The sequence below is a fragment of the Equus quagga genome, chromosome 20 (genome assembly GCF_021613505.1).
Source record: "Equus quagga isolate Etosha38 chromosome 20, UCLA_HA_Equagga_1.0, whole genome shotgun sequence".
Lineage (NCBI taxonomy): Eukaryota > Metazoa > Chordata > Mammalia > Perissodactyla > Equidae > Equus > Equus quagga.
This window is the reverse complement of record NC_060286.1, coordinates 34,010,755-34,035,027: the sequence shown is the minus strand read 5'-3', so window position 1 is coordinate 34,035,027 and position 24,273 is coordinate 34,010,755. Positions and strand designations below refer to the sequence as shown.

Here is a 24,273-nt window from a genome sequence, read left to right as displayed (position 1 = left end):
AGCAGTAAAGGAGTGAAAAGTACTCAGGGGTTGCTGGGAGGCTGAAACATGACCACAGGGTGTGAACCCCTCTTTCTCAGATGGAGGTGGGGTCAGCCACAGAGCTGGCCCAGGGCTCAGGGGAATGCAAGGCTGATTCCCGACAGCCTCCCACCCCCCACCCTGCGGCACTGCCAGCGCCTCGAGGACACAGGCTGCTGACACCAGGCCCCGACCTGCACCTTGCAGGAAACTACTGCAGCGTCACCATCGCTCCGCCCCTGGTGACACTGAGTCATGCTGCAGCCCCCCTAACAGTTGTGGTGACCACATTTCCTCCGGTGGGGGAGGAGCGCGCCATGTGCACAAACACCCTGGCCGCCTGGTCCTGAGGCTTCTGGGCAGTTGCCACCTCCCGGGCCCAGGCCCACCTCGCAGAACAACGGACACCCTCCCCACCGCCTGAAGTCCCTCCCTTAGGGCTGTATCCCTTTTAGGATTTGTTCCCTGGTCCCGTCCGTGCCCCCCCCCCCCCTCCGCCCCATTAGACTTCACGGTGGGCCCCGTCCCGCAGGCCTCAGCGTGAGGGAAGTCATGGTGGTGAGTCTCTAAGAGCAGGAGGCTGGAGGAAGCCAAGGACACTGGCTCATTCGCTTTGGGGGCTGTTGGAAGGCACTGGGGTGGGGAGAGAGTAAGGAGCTGTAAGGAGCATCCCAAAGCACGAGAGGCCCACTCCCTCCCACGCGGGTTAAAATGTCTCCCAGCGACTCCAGGGACAAGGACAACCTTCTGCCCCTCTTGGGTTCTTTGCCTGGTCCATCCATATAGGGCTGACTCAGGCAGGGGTCACCCCCAAGGAGGTCACCCCTTCAGAGGGACACAGAGATTCCAGCAGCATCGTCCCCATGACCCAGGCACATCTGGACCAGGGGAGGCAGCAGGGCCCCCGGAGCCCGGGGATGCAACACAGGGATGTGGCGAGTTCAGGGGCTGTGGACAGAGGATCTGGACCAGCACAAGCCTGGCTTCTGGTCCTGGCTCTGCCGCTGATTGCCGAGAGCTTTAATCGGGTCACTTGCTATGCCTGGTTCCTCACCTATAAACGGGGCACTATAACCCCAGCCTCACATGGCTGTGACAATTAACTGAGAAAAAGCTCTTAGCAAAGGGGCCTGAAGTAAACCTTTGAGACATAAGTGCTGTGATTACTGCTGTCCAATCTCTGAGCGCTCAGAATCTCAGCTTTCTATTTGCCTTGATGGATATGTTGCTCCTGACAAAGATTCTTCTGTTAGAATCACGGAACATGAAATATTAGCCATGACCGCTCCCCTTCTTGGAAACCATCCTTTCCAAGCCTTGAAGTTCACTGGAGCGCAGCAAGAACAGAGCCTGGAGCCCAGAGCCCAGAGGGATGGGGCACGTCCCGTGGACTCATGCATTTTAAAGAGAGACCATACGGAGGACAGACGGGCACTTCTTACCCCGGAGGCATAACCTGCTGATGGTTGAAGTGCAGACAGTGCATGGGAGAGATCTGGGGCCAGTTTATCTACACGGCGTGGATACAGCCCATTCTCACCGTGTGCGGCTGTCCAGTCTGTAAACTCTCCCCGAATGCTGAGCTAATGAACACGGACCCACAGCTTCCAGGGGAAACGCAGGGGCTGCTGTGAGCCCCTGGTCACAGCATTGTTTGCCAGCTGATCAATACATAACCTTGTCTTATGTGTGTTTCTGTTTAAAGACACTTTATTTAATACATATTCTTGATTCATTAATATCGAACTCCCGGCCAACAGCGCCGTAGCTCAGGCCTGGACGAAGCCCGTCTAGCACACAGGTTTTCCCCGTAGGGCCCACCCCAGCCTTCTCGCGCTGAGGAGCACTGCACAGCCCTTCAGTACGATGACTGGGGGCATTTTAAACCGTGAAATCATCAACAAAAAGCAAAAAAACGTGGCACTAACTAGACGCTGACAAGGACACTTGGTTGGAGTGTGAGCTGGAACAAGAAGGCAGAGCGTGGCCTCGTGCAGACTCAGGCGGGACGTGCACATCCCAGAGTCAGTCTTCATCGCTCTGCACGTGTCTGCAAAGGACCTCGAGAGCAGCCCGAATACTGATTTGGGGTGACAAACAGATTTTAGCGAGTAGCGAATTTGCGAATATGGAGTCTGTGAAGAATGAAGATCAACTGTGAATGTCCCTTTGTTGGGCTGGCCCTGGTGAACCCTGGCCTCAGAGCTGGCTCTCCACGAGACCCTGGGAGGGGCTGTGGCATTTGAACCATGACCTGCCCCACCTCCTGCCGTGGAGCCCAGGCCAGGCACCAGCTCACACTGAGCAACAGGCAGCCGCTGAGGCTGCTGGGCTGTCCCCTCGGTCAGTTCCTGTCAGTGGCAGAGAACATATTTGGGAGGAAAAAGGGAGGACGATATTAGCAGCAGCTGCCGGGGAGCCTCTGCCAGCCCCAAAGTCTGAGGAGGCCCAAGAGCCACTCACCTGGGCCTGCCCCACCGTGTCATGAGCAGGTCACACAGTTGGCAGTCTTTATGAAGAGCCTACTGTGTGGGCGGTGCCATGCCATCCCCTGCTTCACACAGAGCCTGGCACACAGTGGGGCTCTGTACCTCCACGCTGTGCGAATGGAGAAGCAATGATCAGAGAGGGCAAGGAGCCAGCTCAAGGTCTCACAGCAAGTGAGGGCAGACCTGAGATGGGGCCCAGAGGAGGATGCCGTCCACAGCCCCACAGGGCTGCAAGAGGCACCACAAACTGGCTCGCTGCCGAAGGGAGAGTGGAGCCGACGAGAAGATGTGGAGCTGGGACCCTCCGGAGGCCCATGGACCATGATTCATTTTCCTTGAACACCTACTATGTGTCAGACCCTGTTCAAGCTCCTTACGTGTATTAGCTCCTGTAACACAAGAGCTCTACGAATTAGGAATGCCAGCAACCCATTTTACAGATGAAGAAACTGAGGCAGGCAGTATAACGTGAATCCTGACAGCTTGCTCCAGGGCCCACACCCCTAACCATTATGCTACGCTGTTCCACCTCTGAACACACACAGGTCCAGAGAGCCACGTGGAGCCACAGCAGCCATCCTCCCCTGGGAGGCGGAGGCAGGAAAGGTGGCCTCCTTACCACCACAGTGCAGGCCAACCCACCACCAGGTTCCTTCCACACGACCTCCCAGGTCCACGCCAGTGGGCCCACCTCTCCCCACTCCCGCTGCCGAGACCCCAGTCCAGCCTGCCTTGCTGCCCGCCCAGACCCTGCAGGAGCCTCCTTCCGGCCTCCCCACGTGCTGCCCCCCAACCCCCACCCCAGGCCCCTCTACACACAGCGCCGCAGCCTACCCGTGTGTTCCCCACGCAAAAACCTGGCCCAACACGCCAAGTTTGCCAGGCTTTATTTGTATTCGCCCCAAACTGGAAACAACCCCAAAGGCGCGCAGGTGGTGCAGGATCCGTCCGGGCAAGGAAACAGTGTCAGTGACAAAAAGGAAGGGCCCCCGAGCCGCAGCGCAGGACCCACCTCCACGGCCCTTGGCCACGTGGAAGGGGCCAGACCCCAGGCGGGGCTCAGACGAAGTCCTTGAAAAGGAAAAACTCGGGGGAGAAGAAACGAGTGACGCCAGGGCTGGGGGAAGGGAGGGGACTCTGGAGGCACGATCTGTTCTCCATCCTATTTTGGTGGCCGTTGCACAACTGTCTCCATCGCCAAAACGTGGAGAAACATACACTAAAAAGGGTGAATTTTACTCTATGTCAATTTTAGCTTGTTGTGGGTTGAATTGTGTTCCCCAAAAAGAGATGCTGAAGTCCTAACCCCCCAGACCTCAGAATGCGACCTTATTTGGGAATAGGGTCGTTGCAGACGTGACGAGTTCAGATGAGGTCACGCTGGAGCAGGGTGGGCCCTAATCCAACGACCGACCGGTGTCCTCATGAGAGAGAAGGAACAGAGACGACACACAGGAGAAGACGGCCATGTGACCACGGGGGCAGAGACTGGAGCGAGGCGGCTCCAAGCCTGGGGACCCCAGGGATTGCCAAGGGCCACCAGAGGCCGGAGGAGGCAGGGAAAGATCCCACCCGGAGTCAGGGCGTGCGGCCCCGCACCACCTTCATCTTGGACTGCCGGCTTCCAGGACTGGAGAGAATGGCCATCTGCAGTTTAAGCCCCAGCTTGTGCTACTTTGTCACAGCCGCCCCAGGAAACCCACAGAGCTGAGCTAGGAACGGGGACCAACGGTCTCAATCCCCGTGGCCTTCAGGACACAGCCTGGGGGCCTCTGCTGTCGGGGCTCCTCCTGCATGTCCCCACTCCATCCCCGCGGAGGGCCAACGTCAGGACACAGCCTGCAGCACCCCTAGCATGGCCTCAGTGGTCCACCCCACACCCATATTTACCTGGGAAACGCCCAGACATCGCCGAGCTTGCCCTCCCCCGGGAAGCTCTCCCAGATGCACCCTGGTCTCAGCAGACAGCCCTCGGCCAGCCGGGGACCCCAGCACTGCCTGTTCCCACAAGACCGAGGGTCCCTGGGACAAGGACGGGTCATCACTGGACCGGCACCGTGCAGGCGGGAGAGGGGCTCCAGGACCCTGTGCTGGGTGGGAGTCAAAGGGCTCCATGCCCAGCTCGGCCCTGACCCTGCAGAGGTGGCCAGGGGAGTCTCTGGTTGCTCCAGCCACAGTCTCTGCTCTTAGCGCACCGCCCCCCCCCCCCCCCTCCGGCTCAGACTTTCACAGCCCACAGCCCCCTCCACAAGCTGCAGGCCTCACGCGGCCCCTTCCCGTCCCCTGGAGGCTTCTACCCTGGTCAATCCGGCGTCATCTCTCCACTTGGCATTCACCCACCATACATTCATTTGACAAACGTCTTCCAGCCCGGTGCTAGATACCCCTCCCAGAGCTCACAGCTCCCACCCAGCACGAGTGTTCTCTGAGGGGGGCACCCTGTGCCCAGGACAGTGCTGATCTGGCAATGAGACCCCACGAGGGTCACAGTCTCTGTGCCCAGGAGTTCACAGTCCTAGCGGGGCCACAGACAGAGAAGACGCTGTGACAGGCATGAGGAGCATGGCTCCGAGGGCACCAACAGGTCTTCTGCTGGCCGGGATCCCTGACAGTCTGTGTGCCTTTGTGTAAATAAGAAAAAGGTGCTCCTTGCTTCCCATGGATGCAGGTACTGCCCTACCCCACCCCCACCCACCTGATATCTCACACAGTTTGGCAAGAGAATGAAGTTTCAGCCCCCACTTGTTTCTCTCTCCGCCAGGTGCCTTTGTGCAGTGAACAACCTGCACAACTGTGTGCACCAGCCCAGGGAGGTTGACAGCCTGGAAGGCTTTTTGCAGGAGGTGGAGGTGGGGCCTGTGTGCTTAGTCTCAGAGGCAGGAAAGAGCTGAGCACTTTCCAAAGGCTGGAGGGAGAGGCCGCCAGGGAAGCTGATGTGCCTATGCCCCCATCTCCAGGGCCTCACGCAAAGGAGCAGTGAGGTGCACGAACAGGGCCTTGGAAAGAGCCTGGCTCCAGCTGTGAGACCTCAGGGCAACCACTTCCCCTCTCTGAGTCACAGACTCGTCTGTGAGCAGGGGCTGCATCAGGGGGTCTCCAGAGCAACCCTGAGCCCTGCTGATGCTGGAGCCAGGGGTGGGGGCGGCTTCGGCCTGTGGCAGGAAGACCCCTGGCTGTCTTTCTAGGCACTTCAAGGGGCACTTGCCCAGCCTTTCAAGATGGCCCACCTCGCTCCATCCCAGGCCAGACACGGGGCCTCTCAGACGGAGTCCCGAGGGCCCCGATCCCAGGCGGAGACCCTGGGCTGTGGGAGGGCAGCTCAGAGCAGGCTGGGACAGGCTTCAGAGGAGCCTGCGCCATCCTGGGAAAGGGGAAGTCCAGCCGCGGCCATTTCAGGACAAACCTTCCAAAGGCCAGGCAGAGAGGGGAGGGGACTGCTCAAGACGCCCCGTGGCCAGTGGTCAGCACAAACCCAGCCTGGCCCCCGGCAAGCACTCGGCAGAGAGATGAATGAATGCACGGTGGCAGCCAACCAGGACACGGGCACTGTTGAGACTGGGCCCTGGCCTTGCCAGTGCTGTCATGGTGGGGACCCAACCTCAGGGGCTACACAGGGAGGGTCAACCCAGGAGAGCTCTCCACCAAAGCACAGGTGGGGAGACTGAGGCTGAGGGAAGAGACAGGGCTGCCTGTCAAAGCACAGAATTTGGGAGTTGGAACTCAAACCAGAATAACTAGTCTGAAGCTTCTGCTGAAATCTAAAACTCACAAACACCCAATATGAAAAAAATGTTTGCAATCTAGTCCTTGAAATAAGAACCTTGGTCAGCACAAAACCACATCTCCTCGCTCCTCCTCTGCCTCCTTCTCATCTCCAAGAGGACATCAAGACTTGGTGTGGCCCTGCAAAGCAGCTTTAGTCTTTCTGGCATATAATCTGGTGCTATGTGACAAGACATAAAACTCTTTTGTGTTAATTAGGATTAAGTTTGTCTGTAAGTAACAGAAAATCTAAAATAACAGTGATTTAAATAAGGTAGATATGTATTTCTCTCTCATATAAAAGTCTGGGTGAGTAATCCAGGGCTGGAATGATTCAGCAACATGTCTGGGACCCTTACTATATTATTGCTCCACCTTGCATAGCTTCCATTCTCAAGTTCACCTCAGAGTCCAAAATGGCTGCTTCAATTCCAGCCATCACATCTGCGCTCCAGCCAACAGGAAACAGGAAAGGAGAGAAAGGCATGCCCCTTCTCTTTAAGGACCTCTCCAAGCAAATTGCATTCTCCACTTATATTTCACCATCCTGAACTTCATCACAAGGCCACAGCTATTGCAAGGAAATTGGGAAATGTTCAACTAAAATTTATGCCCAACTAAAATTCAGGGGCCAACCAACAGGCTCTGCTTCACCCTTGAACTCAAATACTCCAGGATGGCGGTAGAGCACAAGGAAATGGTCCCTAAACCCTAGACCCACATAAGTTTTCAGGAGCTTCATTTAAAACAGAGGAGACTCAAGATGAGGCTGACACACGTCTATGCCAACTGCAACCATTAGAACGATCATAACATGACGAGGCGACCAAAGACGGTAGCAGGTGACCTACGTCCACAGCATGGCGTGTAGAAATGCGTACAGGAAATAACACTCGATGAAAAAAGAGGAACACAGACTAACATACACACTCAGATCAAAACCGTGCACACGAAGATGGAAATTAAGTAAATATGCGTTGGGACCGGGTGCAGCCTCCAAGAGTTGAAGTGCTCCACGCTTTAAATTTCACTATTTTTTTGTGTCTGTATGCGAACTTTTTTAGGTATATAATAAATTTTTTCTTGAAAATCAACAGCACATACACACACAGCACACACACTCCCATATACATTCAGGTAACAGCTCCCTATGGTCTCACGACCCAAACAGCTCAGAAGATACTCTTCCTGCAAGCACGACCGCAGCCCCGCGAGGCAGGGGTCGTCACTGCCCTTGGCAGAGAAGGACGAGTGTCCTGGCAGCACAGGCACAGTGGCTCACCCAGGCTGCCCAGCCACTAAAGCAGCCCTGCAGGCTTCACCACCACGGTAAAATCCCACTCTTCCAGCCGTAGCAGAGCGGGCCCCACCTCCCTTTCCAGCCCATCGCACACAGAGCCCTTCCTCCCCGTCCCTGCCCCAGGCTCTTCAGGGCTCCCACACAGCTCTTCTCCCTCCGGGATCCCCTTCTCTGCATACGCCTGAGTTCAGCTGTTACAATTCTACTCATCCTTCAAGACTCCATCCAGACGCCACCTCTGCCAGGGAGTCCTTTCGGCTCACCACAGCCTAGTGTAATACCGTCCCGGCACCTTTTTATATAGCGCCCTGTACTGCAATTATGTGCATATTTCTCTTATTTTCCCTAGTAGATAAACTGAAAACTGCTGGATGTTCAATGAATGTCTGGTAAACGGATGGATGGATGGGTGGATGGATAGATGGATAGGTGGATGGGTGGATGGGTGGGTGGATGGAGAGAGGGAGGGATGGATAGATGGATAAGTGGATGGATGGATGGATGGATGGATAGATGGATGGATGGATGGATGGATGGATGGATAGATGGATAGGCGGATGGGTGGATGGATAGATGGATGGGTGGGTGGATGGATGGGTGGATGGAGAGAGAGATGGGTGGATGGAGAGAGGGATGGGTGGATGGAGGGAGGGACAGATGGATGGATGGATGGATGGATGGATGGATGGATGGGTGGATGGAGGGAGGGACAGATGGATAGGTGTATGGATGGATGGATGGGTGGGTGGATGGAGGGAGGAATAGGTGGATGGATGGATGGATGGATGAGCAAGACATTTATTGAGAAAAGAATCCTTGAACACATTTTAGATGGATGCTCTGTCAAAAATGTCAAGAACAGAAAGAAGCAAGCACAGGAAATGCTGTCACCAAGTGCCATCAGCAGAGAGCTAAGTCCTTGCTTTGAAATGCAATGTCCCTAGAGAAGTTTACAGTACCAGTCCCTGGCGCTGGTGAGATTAAGGGAGCTGGGGACAGGGAGGCTAGGGAGACAGGTCCTGGTGAATTCCTTCCTGACAGCTTGCTCCTTTAGCCAGAGATCGCCAGACTGCGAATTTCAGGGGCAAAGCCCTTTATTTCCTTGGCCCCTTGGAGGTGGGTGAAGAAGCACACTTATGGTCCCTGGGAGACCTGTGCCGGAGGGGAAGCCTGCCCTGCTACTGAGTGGTCCCCTCTCCATCCCTCTCTCTCCTCTTTCTGTCTTCAGAACACAGGCTCCTCTGTCAGCGCTGACAGCTCGTATTGAGCGTCAGTCAAGGAGCCAGGGTGGCGGGTGGCATGGGAAGTCCCATCTCTTGACTAGGGAATAAAAAGTTCTCGGCTTTGATAAGATCCCAGAGTCGGTGATGAAATGGGGCCCCTTCATGGGGGGCAGAGTCCTGCAGGAGAGCCCGCGAGAGCTGCTCCTCACCGACAGGCTCAGGGGTCCCCGCCCTGGCCTCCCTCTCCTGGAATCCTTACCCACCCTGGGCTCCAGGCTCGTGGGTGGAGCCAGGTTCTGGGGGAACTCACTCCGTCAGCTCCCAGGAGGGAGCGTGGGGGGGCCCTGCCCCTGGGCTGGCGCTGTTACCCCATAGGATGTGGCCTGAGCGTGCGCCACGGCTGCTGCTCTTGCACACACGTGCAACAGGCCTTGACCACAACTGCTTGCCAGGCTGTTGCTTCTAAATGAGAACTGACATTTCGTAGCAGGCTGGTTCGTTCTTGCAAACCTGTGCACCCCCAGAATTATGGGCAAGATGGGGTTCTGCTGCCCCTTTCGAAGCTCCTGACACCAGAGGTGTTTCAGCCACTGGGGCAGCCTCCTCCGGGCCAGCCTCCTCTGGGACCCCACCCCGTGGAGGGAGCCGCACAGGGCCCTCACTGGCAGGTGGAAAGGGCCAGAGGTGGTGGCCATGATGGCAGCTGCCAGATTCTTCTATCAAAGGCCCGAGGCTGACAGCCACAGGGGCATGGAGTCAGTAAGGGCCTCCCCACCACCCTGTGGACACCCAGGCCGAGGGAAGGGACGGGTTTCAGTAGACAATACTGCGTGTGTGTGTGTGTGTTGGGGGGGTGATGGAGAAGGCACAGTGCGTCATCCACTGCCTGCACCTGCACAGGGACGGCCCACCTCAGGGCAGCACTGGGCATGCTGTAGGGAGGCCCCAGCCTGCCTGCAGGAACTCCTCCCCTCAGCTTGGGTGTGCCCCTGACCACTCCCTTGCTGGGCCTTCCCTCACACCTCGTCCCTCTTAAACCCCGACAGGGCAGCCTGCCCAGCCGGGACCCCAGCGGCACGAGGCTGCCCGCCGTCTCCGGTGATCCCCACAGCTCCCACCCAATGGCCGGGAGCCACACCCAGAGAGGCCGCTTCAACGTAACCGTCCCACCTCGCCGGCCCGGCAGCAGGTTCCACCAGGAAGCCAGGGGCCCTTCCCCAAGGCGGGCTCCCAAAATCGGCGCATTTTTTTTTTAAACCAGATTTTCAAAAACAAACCCACAGCAGTGAAAAAACATTTGCTTCCAGGCAGTCGGTCAGGGTGATGACCCAGAAGTCTCTTTCCCGGGTCTGTTTCTTACGACAGGGGATGTGCCTGTTCTAAACTGTTCCACAGGCTGCCCTTCCAGCCACCGGGAGGAAGAAAGGCCTCATCTCTGACTCAACCTTCGATGCCCTGAGCTCCATGTTGCTCTAGGACACCAGCTTCTGGGACCCGATGGCCAGTAATTCGGGGAGTCTGAATGTCAGACCGAGCAGGGACCTCAGAGATCACTAAGTTCATTTCTCAGATGGGGAAACTGAGGCCCAGGGAGACTAAGGGGCTTGCTTCCTCGAGCACAGTCCCAAATCACCAAGGCCCGGGACCTTAGAGAGAGCCTCAAGCCCAACTATGTCCCACCGCATGCAGGACCCCAAGCGTCTTCTGATCAGCAAAGGACGACGCAATTAGGTCGACTCCGACTGCCAGGCGTGGAGGGACGGGAGTGGGGCGAGGGGGGCACGAGCCGGTACATCCCTGGGGACCCGCTGAACCAGCCAGGGTCCCCCGGAACCTCTACACCTGGCTCACTCCATCTTTTTGGCTGAGGACGCAGAGTGTGTTTGAGATCCGGAGCTGGCTTTGCCTTCTCCCCGCCTCTCTCGCAGCGAAGCGAGGGGCGCACAGCTGGGGAGGATCAAATGAAGAGAAGGGGCTGTGCAGGGTCCCTACGCAATTCCCTCGGTGGCCCAGCCACCCTCCTCGCTCCAGACTGGGGGAGGGGTGTGGTGGCCGCAGGGGGTCATCACCTGCTGCAGAAGGGGAGTTGGGGTCTTCACCTCCCAGTCTTGGGTGACCCTCTGCGCCCCACCCACCCCCCCGAAGTCTGGTCTGCCTTGCAAATAGTTCTAGAAGTTCAGGACACAAAACAGAATGCTGTGGGGCGGTTTTTAGAATCCCGCTCAGTATATCATCATCCTCAGCATTTAGTGAACGCCAATATGTGCAGGACAGAAAGATATGGAAAGAAAAGATCTGGTCCCTTTTATTTGGAAGTTTAGAATCTAAGTAGGAAGACACGATATTAAATGGGGTTTGGCTTCTCTAAAATTGCTAGGCAAACAAGTAGTCATGCAAAAAGTTTTCTGAGTATTCCAAAAGGAGAACTCTCTGTGAGCTAATGTGGATGGAAGGCTTCCTGGAGGAGGTGGTGGCATCCCAGCCAGAAGGATCTTCGTGGGTAATGGTGGGGAGGCTAAGGGCGGTTGTGCATGGAGGGGAGGTGAGAAAAGGTGAAGCTGCGCGTGGGCTTCATGCAGGACTGGAATAGGGGGTGCAGACAGGGAGCCCTCGAGGGTCTTTCAAATAAGAGATCGTGGTACCTAAGGGTGATTAGGGGGCTGTGGGGTCATGCTGCTTTCCCCACCCGGCCTGAGGGACCTGAACGGTGGCTGGAGCAGCTGTCTTCTGTCTCTATCAGCAAAAACCACACCACCAGAATGGGGCGGGGGTGACGGAGGGGAGAGCAACAGTTTAGAAAGTCACTGAAGCTGTGCTTTCATCTTTAGCTCCAATCTTAAAGAAAACACCCATGTTTTAGACACCCCTGGGGTGTAGGAAAAACGGCAGGTTCAGGGTAAGAGTTATAGGAACCGAAAATTCTGGAGTTGACCCTCAGAGCAGCACGAGCCGTCTCGAAGCCGACTTGCCAAGAAGGAGATGACTCCTAGCCCCTCACGCCTTTCTGAAGGCGACTCTCTAACGGGAGCAGACAGCTGGGGACACACAGGAAGTCTGGGTCTTTTCTGGGTCACTTCCCCACGTTGGTGCTCTTTCTGGGCACACGGGTGCCCCAAACCCCTAGGGTACCTCGGACCCTGAGGAGGGACTCCACTGTGGGCAGTCCACTTCACTCTCCTCCCCTTTGCCGTCAGTACCCCCCGCCCCACCAGAACTTGCTGTCCCCAGTCCCTCGACCCAGTGATCTGATAATGGAGGGGGAGACCCCCTCTGGAGTCCCAGCAGTTTCCCCCTCCAGGCCCTTGCTCAGGCCCCTCTCCCTCCGAACCTGCCCTCCCCTCTTCATTGCTGCCTACCCCGGCTCTGCCCATCTGTCCCAACCTGGATGACACCACTCCTGGGAGGATCTCGTTGTGACAGCTGGAGTCTGTGAGGGGCTCGGAAGGATGTAGTCTGTGGTTGTGTCACGGTCCCTTCCTTCCCTCTGCTCGGCCGGTGGCTGGGAGGTGCCCAGGCCAGCTCGGACTCCTGTCTGGGCAGGGGAGCTCCAGGGTGGCCTGAGAGGGCAGTGAGGGGCCCAGTGGTCCCCCCACACCTATTCCTGCTTGGTTTCCATTTTTGATGTCCCGATCGCCTGGATTAAAATGCAGGTGTCCTCGTGGCATTTTAGGCTGTTAACCCTTGCTGCCTCTCTAAAGATCACTCAACAGGACGCAGGCCCAGGACAGAGCCTATCAAGCGGCAGGAGAGATGGGAGGAGGGCCTCAGGAGGGCTGAGACCCCCATTCCAAGCAGACCCAGCCCTGCACTCCCACCTGCTCCCCAGGGGGGCACTGGGGCTTCTCAGGGCCCAGAAGTGTGGGTGAGCTGGTGGGGTAACCCTTTGCTAGAGTCTCCTTTAGGGTCTAGACGCGAGGGGGTCTCCCAGCCGAGTGCCAGCCAGGCTCACCTGGGAGCATGAGCCCCTCCTGAAAGCAAGGAAGCCCTGGTGGGCGGGCAGAGCTGGGACCCGGCATCCATCACCGGCCCCTCTCCAGGTGGGCCCCGCCCTGGAAGAGGCCTCCTCTGAGAGCCTGGAGTGGCTGAGAGCTCCTCTCCGGGGGTTCAGCAGGACCCCCACATCATGTCAAGCATGAGGCAGAAGGCCAGGCCTCTCAACCCTGGGCCTTGCCCAGGCAGTCCCTGGCTGCCCGCAGGCTCAGAAGACCCCAGTTCGAGGCCCCGCTCCGCTCCGGCTCCAGGACCTCGAGTAAGGCACTTCCTCTTTCTGGGTCTCCGTTTCCTTGTTGTTAAGTTAGGGGATTGGATTAGGTTTGCAATTTTTCCAAGAGTGAAATCCTTTTTTAAAGAAAATCTTAAGCAGACCCTCAACTTATCAAACATGTGGACGTGTGGGCTCTGAGCAGCCCTCCCACTGATCCCTCCACACAGCTGGCCCCCTGGCCCCCCAGCAGTCACAGCTCCACCAGCGTCAGCCGCTCTCCCTCCCGCCTCACCTCCAACGCCTCAGTGCCTCCGGTCTCCACTGCCCGCTCCAGCCCGGCCACCAGCCTCTCCTTTGGCCACCGCAGGGGCCTCCCTGCAGAGTTCCCTGTTTCTGGTCTCCTGACGGTCTGTCCTTAACGCAGCCCCAATCCAAATCAGGTCACCCCTGTGCGACCCCCAAACAGGGCCCCAGGCTCACTTGGAGCACCTGCCAAGCCTTTAGCCCACGCGATGGCCGCCTTCTGTCCTGTCTCCCACACTCCACTCCAGCCCCCCAGGCCTCACGGTTCCCAACACGCCACCCACATCCCCCCCAGGGACTTGCCTCCCCTTCCCCATCTCCTTGGAGCAGCCTTCCCTGACCACCTGCTCCGGAACCTTCCCTCCGGGTTCCCCACAGCCCTGACCCTGACTTTCCACCTCTTCTCCTGGGAATGTCAGCTGCAAGCGGACAGGGACTGGGTGGAACGCCTCACCCAACACAGACACTGTTTGTCAAACGGGCCTGGAGTGAGTGGCGGAGCCCTGAACAGAGGGAGAAAAAGTGTCTGCCCCCAGGGTCATGGGCAGCCTGTCTGCGTTTTCCCCAGCCCCTGTTTTCAATAAGGAGACAGAGCTTGCTTGCCAAGATCCTCATGCTCTATTCCAGGGGGCTGACACCCGAGTGACACCTCCTAGCCCCTGGGGGGTGAGGGTGGGAGAGGTCCCCTAGCTGTCCGGGCGTCTGTCTCCTGCAGTGAGCAGGAGGGGCCTGAGGAAGCAGGTGGAAAGATGAGCTCAGCAGAGGCCTGGGGACCCAGCCCTGGGTGGTCAGCGGGGTCTGGGGGTGGTGTGGGGGTGAGGCGTCAGAGATGACCACTCCTCCTCATCTTTGGGCACTGTCACACAGGTGGATGTGCAGCCCAGGGAACAAGGGGTGCAGGGGGTGCCCCTGAGAACTCCCTTCTTGTACTTGAGAGTCAAGAAGGACTGGGCTCCAGAGGGGGGAGCGATCTCAAACGGCAGAAGTTGGAGGGGGACAGACTGCAACCCGAGTTCAAGAATTCCTTTCTTAGGGATCTGCCTGTCAGAAGGGCTGCCCCTGTGGTGGTGAGCTCTCCATCGCTGGAGGTATGCAAGGAATGCTTCAGGAATGTTGTCAAAGGGATTCCTGTACCTGGGGCAAGGTAAAATGAGATACTGTCTAGGAACCCTTCCAACCCAAAAGGTCCTCCTAAATAAAGGGATGTTTTTAGCAACAAATCAATATTTACCCAACACTTAGGATGTCCCAGGTACTGTTCTAAGCAGGTCTGGGCTGGCGCGTTAACCCCTAAATACTAACTCATCCGATCCTCACAGCCACCCCTTGAAGCAGGTGTTCCTTTTACCCCCAATTTACAGATGAGGCACGGGCCAGCCTCTTGTCCTGGGTTAACAGCTGGCAGGCAGGGGGTTACACTCAACAAACAACAATAGTGATAATAATAACTAGGAAGAGTTTACCCCTTGGGCCAGTGTGCAAAACTTTTTATGCATTATCTCATTTAATCCTCCAAACAACTCTAAGGGGTAGCTACTATTATTTATCTTCATTTTATAGATAAGTAAACTGAGGCACAGAGAGGTTAAGTCACTGGCCCGGTGATGAACAAAGAAAGGCAAGAGGATGTGGCTAAGGCCAGGTCATCTCTAGTGAAAAATGGGAAGTTGGCCAGGTCAGGACCCTGGCCCCTCACCCCCACCCCTCCCTGGTAAATTCCCCCTAGCTCTACCCTGCAATATTGGGTGTGGTGGAGACGTGCCCCTGGGGAGGCCCCTTCCCCACAGAATTTCCAGTTCCTCCCACCGGACGGCAGTTGTCTTTCCAAAGGTCCCTTCCACGGGAAAGCTTCCAGGCAGAATTTCCGGGTGGGGGAGGCGGTGGGGGAGGGGGAGGAGGGAAGCATTCAGAGGAGCTGAAGGGCCCCTCCAGGCCACCTCTCCCTGCAGAGTGGGAGCCAGTCCCCTCCAGCTGCTTGCTCCCCAATCCCGGGCTGTGCAAGATCAACCCAACCCTCTTGTTTTACAGAGCGGAGAAGCGAGGCCTGGGAGCTGAGGTCACGGAGCTAGGCCAGACAGCAGCCGGGTGTCCAGCACAGAAGTAGGCCCGGGACTTTCAAACCCAAAAGTCAGCAATGGCTCCCCCGGGGGCGCCCATCAACCCTGGCACCCAGAAAGGTTCTACGACGCTTTCCCAGGAATCCGCCTCCGAACGGGAGCCTCCTCAACACCCTGAAGCTTCTCGGGACTCCCGCTGGGCTGGGCGGGGATGGGGGGTGGGGGGACCTTCTCCGCGGTGCAGCGCAGCCCAGAGCAACGTCCAGAAGCCCGAGGTTGCCAGGCGGGGGTGGGGGACATGACACTAGACACGAGACCGCTCTCGAAAGCCAGTTCCCAAACCAATTAGGTTCCACGCACTCCAAGCTGTGCCTTCTCCCAGGGGATCCCGCAAGCCACGCGCAGCCCGTGCGCCCTGGACCCTCCCCAAGCACCAGGCTTGGCAAAGGGCGGTCCGAAGGTCACCGTCTCCGGACCCGCCAGAGGGGCGGGGGAGGGGAGCCCGGTGGGTCCTCGGTCTAGGCGGGCTGGGCAGCCGTTGGGTCGCGGGTGGCTGAAGTTACTGGGATCCGTGTCCCCCACCCACGCCGGGCCGGGCGCCAGCGCCGGAGGACGCGCGCGGGGACGCAGGCGAAGCGGGGATGCGGGCAGCTGGCGGGGCCCGGAGCGCGCGCGATGGCATCTAAAGTTCAGGGGGACAGGAGCCCCTGGAGGGGGTCGCGTCCACACAGCCCCTCCGCCCCGGCTCTGACAGGCAGAGACGCCCTTCTTGCACCCGCCCGCCCGCCCGCCCGCTGTGCCGGCGGTTTTGCAGGGAGAGACGTCTGGGCTTAAAAGTTTAACTAAGTCGCCGGGTCCTGCAGAGTCACCAGGGCCGCCCCCTTCCGCGCAGAACCGGGCTCAGGCCTTGGCCGTAGCCGGGGGTTCGGTCTCGCGGCCGGGGCTCCTCCGGGAGCTGCGAGCCCTCTCGGGCGCGGGGAGGCGGAGTGGGGCCCGGGGCACCGAGGGAGGAGGGCGCGCCCGCCCGGACTTACCCCGCGGGGTCCCCGCGCGCGGGCGCCCCGGTCCGTCGGATCATGCCTCCAGCAGCTCGGGAACGGCGATCGGAGGGGCTCAGGCGCCGGGCGGCGCGGGCCGCGGTGGCCTGGGCGCCCGCATGGCCCTGGCGCTGGCCCTCAGGAAGGGCCCGGGCGGGCGCCGCCGCCAGCCCCGCGCCGGGTGGGGAGCCGCTGCGCTCCGAGCGCCCGCTCCCTTCCACTTCCTGTATCGGGGCGCGCGGGCTTTCAGGAAGAGGCTGGCCTTGGTGGTCAAGGGGGTTTTGTCGAAAGCCTGGCGGCGGCGGATCGTAGCCCGGAGCCCCCTGGGGCACACGGAAGCCGGCGGCCGCGCCCCCGGGGCCGGGCCTGGCGGCGGGCGGCGTCCGGCCGAGGCGCCGCTGCCGGCGCCCCACGGCGGGCTGCTGCCTCTGCGGGCTGGGGCGGCGGCGGGGGCGGCCCCGGAGACCCGCAGGGACGCCTGGAGGAACGTCTCCAACTCTGCCAAGAGTCGCGTGGGAAGGAGGGCGCTCCCCGCTGCTCCCGCCCCGGCCGCGGACCGGCAGGTGGGGAGACCTGAGCTCTGCGCCCGGCACGGCCTCCCGCCTGGAGGAACCTCAAAATTGCCCAAGGGCAGCCCCAGACCAGAGGCAGGGCGCCTCCTCCACGTCCCTGACAGGTGGCCACGCTGCCTCCTCTTGGATGCCTCCACTGACGATGAGCTCACGACCGCACAGGCAGACTGTCCATCCCCCAAGCCAGGCATCTTAATTCACCTATCCTGGGTACACACCTAGATGAGAGAAGAGGGAAAAAGCCAGTCAGCTCACACAAATACAACATCCACACCAGGAGGCCTCTCTTCTAAGTGCCTGGGCACTCCAAAATGCCTCCTGAGCCGGTGTTGCCCTCAGGGCATTTCACAGTGACTGGGCAGGACTGGACTCCACGGGGTCACCTCAATCTAATGCAGGGTTTCTTGGCCTTGGCACTATCGACATTCGGGGGCAGGTAATGCTTTGCTGTGGGGGGCTGTCCCGCATATTGTAGGATGGTTAGTAGCACCCTGGGCCTCACCCACTAGACACCAGGAGCATCACCCTCTCCTGTAACAACACAAATGTCTCCTGCCTTTGCCAAATGTCCCTAGTTGAGACCCGCTGGTCTAAGACTGCATTTTGTAGATAAGGAAACTGAGACTGAAAGGGAGGAGGTGACGCCCGAGGCCGCACGGCAAGTGGAGGTGCAGACGGGGCTGAGGCTGGGGCTCTGGTAAGAGCATCACAAGGCCTCTTTGCCCTCCACACCTCTGCCCTTCGGCTCCCCCCTCACAGCCTCCTCCCTTCTTCCCTGGCATTCACGCCAGATCAGCCTGGCAGACAGAGAGGAAAGAGCCCACATCCATAAACACGTGGAAAGTGCAGCCTCCTGGTGGGGAAGTAACTGGTGCAGCTGCTGTGGGAAAGAGCCTGGCAGTTCCTCCAAAGGTGAACCAGCACTGCCCTGTGACCCAGCAGTTCCACCCCTAGGTGTGGACCCAAGAGATGTGAACACGTGTTCACACAAAAACTCGTACTCGAATGATCACAGCAGCATTATTCATAATGGCCAGAAAGTGGAAACAAGCCAAATGTCCATCAACTGATGAATGGGTAAACAAAATGTGGTATGTCCATACGATGGAATATTATTAGGCCATAAAAAGGAATGAAGTACTGAGTCATGCTACAACATGGACGAACCCGGAAAACATTATGCTAATGAAAGAAGCCAGTCACAAAAGGACCACATACTGTAGGATTCCATTTCTATGAACTGTCCAGAAGAGGGAAATCCGTAGAGACAGAAAGTAAATTGGTGGTTGCTCAAGGCTGGGGGGAGAGAGGAGAATGGGGAATGACTGCTAGTGGCTACAGGGGATTTCTAGGGGGAGGCAAACAAAATGCTCCAACGTTGTGGTTATGGTTGCACAACTTTGTGGCTATGCTAAAAGCCATTGAGTTATAGACTTTAAGTTGGGTGAACTGTATGGTATGTGAATTATATCTCAATTCAACCATTTTATTTTTAAAATATAGCCTCCAGGAGGCCACCCGGACTGCTCCAGCCACATCACTTCCTCCTCTGCCCAGATCCCTCCAGGCGCCCTCACTAGGTCATAACCATGCCCACTGACCCTTCCTCTCCCCCAGAGCAGGGGTCGTCTTCTCCACATCTCCCTGGATGGGGCTGGAGCTCCCTGTCTGCAAACATCGGCTTTGAGGACAGACTTGTGTTCACGTGCAACCCCAAGGCCTCCAGGTGGGAATCTCAGGCCCGGTCCCTTCCTGGTGCCCCAGCTGGCTCATCTGTGAAAGTGGTGAGGACTGACGGAGAGGCAGCAGGCACTGGCTCCAGGGTACCATTATTAGTCCTTTGCTGTTGCTACAACAAGCCCGTAGGCCACTCCCAGGCCTCCCTGGGCCCCAGGGACGAGGTCTATCTGACTATCACACCTCGAACAGTCCTTCAGACCCTCCTGAGCTGATCTCAACTGTGAGTAACCCCACTCTTCCATGTCCCCCGCCTTCAAATAAAGCTTCAGCTCCCTGGGCCACTGCTGAGAAACTCAGGACAAGGCCGTCAAAGCCGGAGCTCTCACGATGTCCCCATAGAGGCCTGCATAAGGCGTGCTGCTCACCTGCTCTGTGAAGATGGAATTCCTCCTGCGGGCACCAGATGAGGCCCCACCCTGACCGCGTTGCTAGTCGCTGACCGAAGAGATTGCCAACATTCCAGAAATCTGAGCAGCCTCTCTTCGCTGTGGCCTCTGCCAAGCTTGCCCTCAGCTCCCTTTCTAGGTCCCCTTTTCACTCCCAAGTCCTCGCACCCCCCACTCCTCCCCCAGGACGTGGATATCAGGACTCCTGCTGGGCAGGGAACATGCGCTGCTGTTCCAGCCTGCCAGCTCCCTCCCCTCCCCTCGCCTTTGTTTGTTAACAGTCCCCCAGCGCCTGGTATCCCTTTGAGGAGCCACCTCTCCCCAGGTGGGTTCGAGTGGAGATGACAACCCCTACCCCCATGGTAGAGGGAACACGTGATTCTAGTCCGGCCAATCAGAGCCCTACTCTTCCCTGGCACAATGATTGGCTCATGGATGAGCACATGACCCCAGTTGGACCAATAATATCCCTCCCTGGGGCTTTTTGTTAGGAAACGCCAGCAACCTGCCCCCGCCCCCAGCTGGCCTTAAGCAGGGACCCCGTAAAGTTGGGGCAGCCCAACGGCCGCCTGGGACACCGTGTGGTGAAACTGTACTCCAGGAGAAAGCCGGATGCAGGAAGCAGTGCGGAAAGAGACTATGTCCCAGTGACATCCTTTGAGGCCCAGATTCTGATTCGCTGAAACCCACCTGCACCACGAGACAGCTCAGTTACAAGACCCGATCCACTCCTTTTTATTTTCTCCTTTTTTGAAAACTCAAACACAATCTGAGTCGGGTTTCTCTTCGTCGTCACCCATAGGCGCCAGCAATCCGCGATGGCAGCCCCTCCCTCCGTCTCCCATTCCTTACCGGGTCTGGAGGAGGTCCCGCTGGGACAGGACTGTGGGAAGGGAGAGGCGAACCTTCAACCCAACGCCCCAAAACAGAAGAGGCTGGTTTGCATCTCTGCCCTCCCCACAGACAAGGCAGATCTACTCGGACCCGAGGGGGAGTGGGCGAAGGTCACCTGGGAGGTCAACTCCAATCCTCGCTGCAGTTTCTGGGGACTATTAGGGAAGAAAAAAGTCCCACAGCACAGTCTGCCTTTTCAACCCCCCCAAACCTTGCTCTGGGTTGGATACGGGCCTTTGAGCAAACAAAGCATGCTCTTTGAACAGAAATGTCCCCAGATGTGCAGAGCAGCCGATGTGAGCGGGGGTGGGGGGGGGGGGGGGGGGGAGCGGGGGGGGGGGGGCTCGCGTCATGCTGCCAGTGTTCAAATCCCCGCTGTGTATCCTTAGGCAAGCGGCTCAGCCTCTCTGTGCTTCGGTTTCCTCATCCGTGAGAGGGGATAATAACGGTGCTACCTCACAGGGTTGCTGCGAGGGTTAGTTGAGCTGATATAGGTAAGGGCCTTAGAGCAGAGCCTGGCTTAGTGCTCCATAATATTAGCCATTGTGTGCCCTATGACTAAGGCCCTTTAATGCATCAGTCAACCTCACAGGGAACAAATGGCACTTCCGATAGGATCATTGGAGGAGAGTGTAATAGAGGTGTGGGTGGGGAAGGACAAGGGGGAGATGCCATAACCCTCCCGATCTGTCATCTTCCCCAGCCCACAGCTGAGAGGGGGGGATGGTTACCAGATGCAGAAGCCGAGAGTCCTGTCCTGGAGAAAGGCCCCAGGGGAGAGGAGCAGGGACCCTTAGTCCAGGACGCAGCCCGCTCACGTGACCCTGAGGGAGGCAGCCAGGAAAATAAAGACTCTGACTCCCCTCCTTTCTTCCTTCCAATGTCCTGCAGCCCCCAGTCACCGAAGCCAGTTGGAAGCCAGAGGGTGGGGAGCCCCCTGGTCAGTCCCTGCGGCTATAGAGACGGCCGGGGGGAGGGCGGGAGGGCAGAGCTGTGGAATCGGACAAGCTGGGCTCCGCTCCGCCTCGGCCTCTGTCTGGGAACCTGGGGCAGACCAGCCAAGGTCCCAGACTTGTGAGCGAAGCCATCTTGGACCCTCCAGACCAGCCCATCTCCTGGCTAAATGCCGTGCGGTCACCTCTGTCAATGTCACATGGCACAGGAAAGCCGCTAGACAAGCCCCGCCTGAATTCCTGACTTGTAAAATCGTGACATGGGATAAAGTGGTTGCTTTTTGAGATACTGGGTTTTGCAAAAACAGCTCATTCTGTGCCTTTTTCCATCTTCTTCTGACCCCCAACAAGCCCGCCACATCTCTACTCCCTGTTACTTTGGAGAAATCTTTAAAAACAGAGGAGGAACAAAGCTTTATTATTGCAAAGTCCATCAGTATCCTTGGGGGTCAGCCAGGAGACAAATGTCCCCACTGCCTGGCCCGGGGCGGGGGTCGCCTGGGGACCAGGCTCTGTGAAGGTGGCAGCCTCTTCTCTGTTCTCACCAATAGCTGCCCAGCAGGAATGCAGGCCTGGGCATACAAGGCCTTACAGTTAAAAAAGAAATACTGGAAATGTGGATTTTTATAGGACAGTTTCTGATTGCTAAAACATCGTACTGGCTAGAGAAGTACTTCTGAGGACCGGGTCGCCCGATGCGGGCTGGCTTGGGGTCTGATCAGGGCCTCCTTACGTCCGTCCACTCCAGGACTTCATGTGGCAGGAAGGGGATCTGACACAGGTGTGGGGGTGCCTCATGGAACCCAGGGACTCCCCAGGTTCTGGAAGGGATGGGCCCTGATAGTCATGCTCTGGTCTCTCGCCGGGGACCATGCAAGCTGTCTTCAGCATCACTCTCTGGGATTCTGCCTCGTCCTCTTCTCTCTGCAGATCCCTATCTTTCTTCCCTCCTCTCTGCAGACACAGTGCCCCACAACCCCCAAGTTTTCATGTCTCGGTCACAGCTATACAGAGACTGACCAGCAGCCTGCAGGCCCAATTCCTACTTCTCTGGAGGGACAGTCTGCTTGACCCGTCTTGGCTGTGCAGGGTAGGCAATCTCAGAGAGAAAGGGTGCTCATGAGCTGAGGAGACACCCCAAAAATCTTTTAAAGCAGGCCCCATCATGGATTATAGGGGCGGCCTCTTGTCTGGTGTCCCACTTCCCCTCGGCCAGCCGCACACATCAGTGTGGCAGAAACTGGACTCTGCTAAGATCCTTCTCAGGGAAGTCCTCTCCTGCCTGGACCACCAGCTGCATCTGCTTGTCTCACTCCAGGGTCCGTCCCGGAGCCTGTCTGCTCCCAGCTGAAGCACCCTCTTTCCCTGTACTTGTTACGTATTTCTGGACACCGCGCACAAGTTTCTCAGGCTTCAGTGAGCTGAGGGCAGGCTCCTGGGGAGCAGGAAATACATCTTCCTTTTTCATTTTTTCTCTCCCCTCCACCCATATCCAGTGGAGGGCCCTCCAAACAGCAGGCACATAATACGCTCTTGTTGGCTAAATGAAAATGACTTGTAACCAGGGAGAAAGGCCTCTCCATTTCTAGGTTCTGTGCCATTGTGAGGATTGTCCCTCCTTGGTGCTGCCAGAAGATGAGCTAATATCAGGATCAAGAATGCCCTTTGTCCAGAAAGTCTACAGCGTTATGACACGAGTGAGGCACTGAGAGGTCATGGAGGGCTTGTTCTTGAGGAGCTTTCACACTGGCGGGACGAGACATGCTATAGGACGATGCTCTTGGATTCAAATGACAGAAAACCCAGAGTGGACTGAGTACAAAGGAAATGGATCGTCCCGCATAACTCGAAGCCTAGAGATCGTGGAGTGCATCAGTTATCTATTGCTGTGTAACAAATCACCCCCAAATTTAGTGCCTTAAAACAACACACATTTATTATCTCACAGTCTTAGTGAGTTGGGAGTCTTGGCACAATTTCAATGGCGGCCTCTGCTTCAGGGTCTCTCATGGGCTGCAGTGAAGTTGTGGGCTAGGGCTGGGGTCTCATCCAAAGCCCACTAGGGAAGGACGTCCTTCCAAACTCAAGCAGTTGTTGGCAGGATTCAGTTCCTTGGGCAGCCTCAGCTCCCTGCTGGCTGGTGGCTGGAGGCCTCTTCAATGCCGTGCCTTCTGGGAATCTCCAACATGGCACCTTGCTTCCTCAAAGCGTGCACGCTGACAAGGCAAGAGAGAGTCTGCTAGCAAGACAGAAATCACAGTCTTATATAACCTACTCATGGAAGTGGGGTCCCATCACCCTTGCCATATTCTATTAGAAACAAGTCACGGGTCTTGCCTACACTGGAGGGGAGGGGACTAAACAAAGGTGGGAGGACCACGAGGCAGAGAACTTTGGGAACCATGTCAGAAGCTGCCTATTACAGGCAGCCCCGGGTGCCAGGCCATCAGGCACTCAACGATGCCATCCATCACTTAGGCTTGGTCCCTCCCTCTGCTCTCACCTCCTCAGTGTGGACTTCATCCTCAAGCTTGTTGTCCTGTGGTTCCAAGACGGCTTCTAATGGCAATTAGGATGGTGTTCTCTGGGTCCATCCGGTAGGAAAGGGGAAAGCCTCTGTCCTATGGATGTAATAGAAGTCTGTGTGGTGTGATTGGCCAACCCAGGTCACATGCCTGGCCCAGTCACCAGGAGAATGTCACGCACTGACTGGCTTAGGTGAATGAGGATCCACACTCAGTCCTGGGCTTGGAGGTGACCTTCCCCCAGAACGTGTTGGAGAGGGGCTTAAACCTGATCCAAATTAAGGTTCTGTTGGGAAGGAAGGAGAGAATGGATGTTGAGTAGATAACAACAGTGTCCACTATATCTGTATAGAAATGACCAGAAAAACAAGGCCATCCATGAGGAAACGTTTAGGGTTGGTTGATATATTCATTATTTTGATTGTGGTGCTAGTTTCGTGGATATTTACATATATCAAGGTTTACCAAATTGTACACTTCAAACATGTATAGTTATTGTGCCTGAATTATACTTCAAAACAAGGTGTTTTTAAAAGCATGCCATATCTCTGGTCATTATGTTATGAAAAGCTCAAAAAATTAGGCAAATATTCTTCCAGTTTTCAGAAACCATTGTCTGCTTCTGCAGAGAAGTCATTCGCGGCATCCATGAATGAGTACAGCCCTGACACGTCTTTATCGTTTCACTTTGGCTGTACCCACCAGTGTAAACAAAAGTGTGTTAATTTACAACATTCCTGTGGTTCGTCAGTTGCAACGATAGGTTGGTTACAGATACAAGAGTTTGGCAAAAGTCAGTGAAGGCAT

General features: G+C 57.1%; 1 protein-coding gene across 1 annotated transcript in view; it reads right to left on the bottom strand.

Annotated features, from left to right (window-relative positions):
* Nucleotides 1-16,975, bottom strand: part of RIN3 (Ras and Rab interactor 3) — a 123,566-nt gene extending 106,591 nt beyond the window's left edge. The window contains exon 1 of the mRNA XM_046647534.1: nucleotides 16,394-16,975. Coding sequence (XP_046503490.1) covers nucleotides 16,394-16,437 — 44 coding nt within the window. The 5' untranslated portion in view covers nucleotides 16,438-16,975. The remainder of the gene's footprint in view (nucleotides 1-16,393) is intronic.
* Between the last annotated feature and the right edge of the window lie 7,298 nt (nucleotides 16,976-24,273).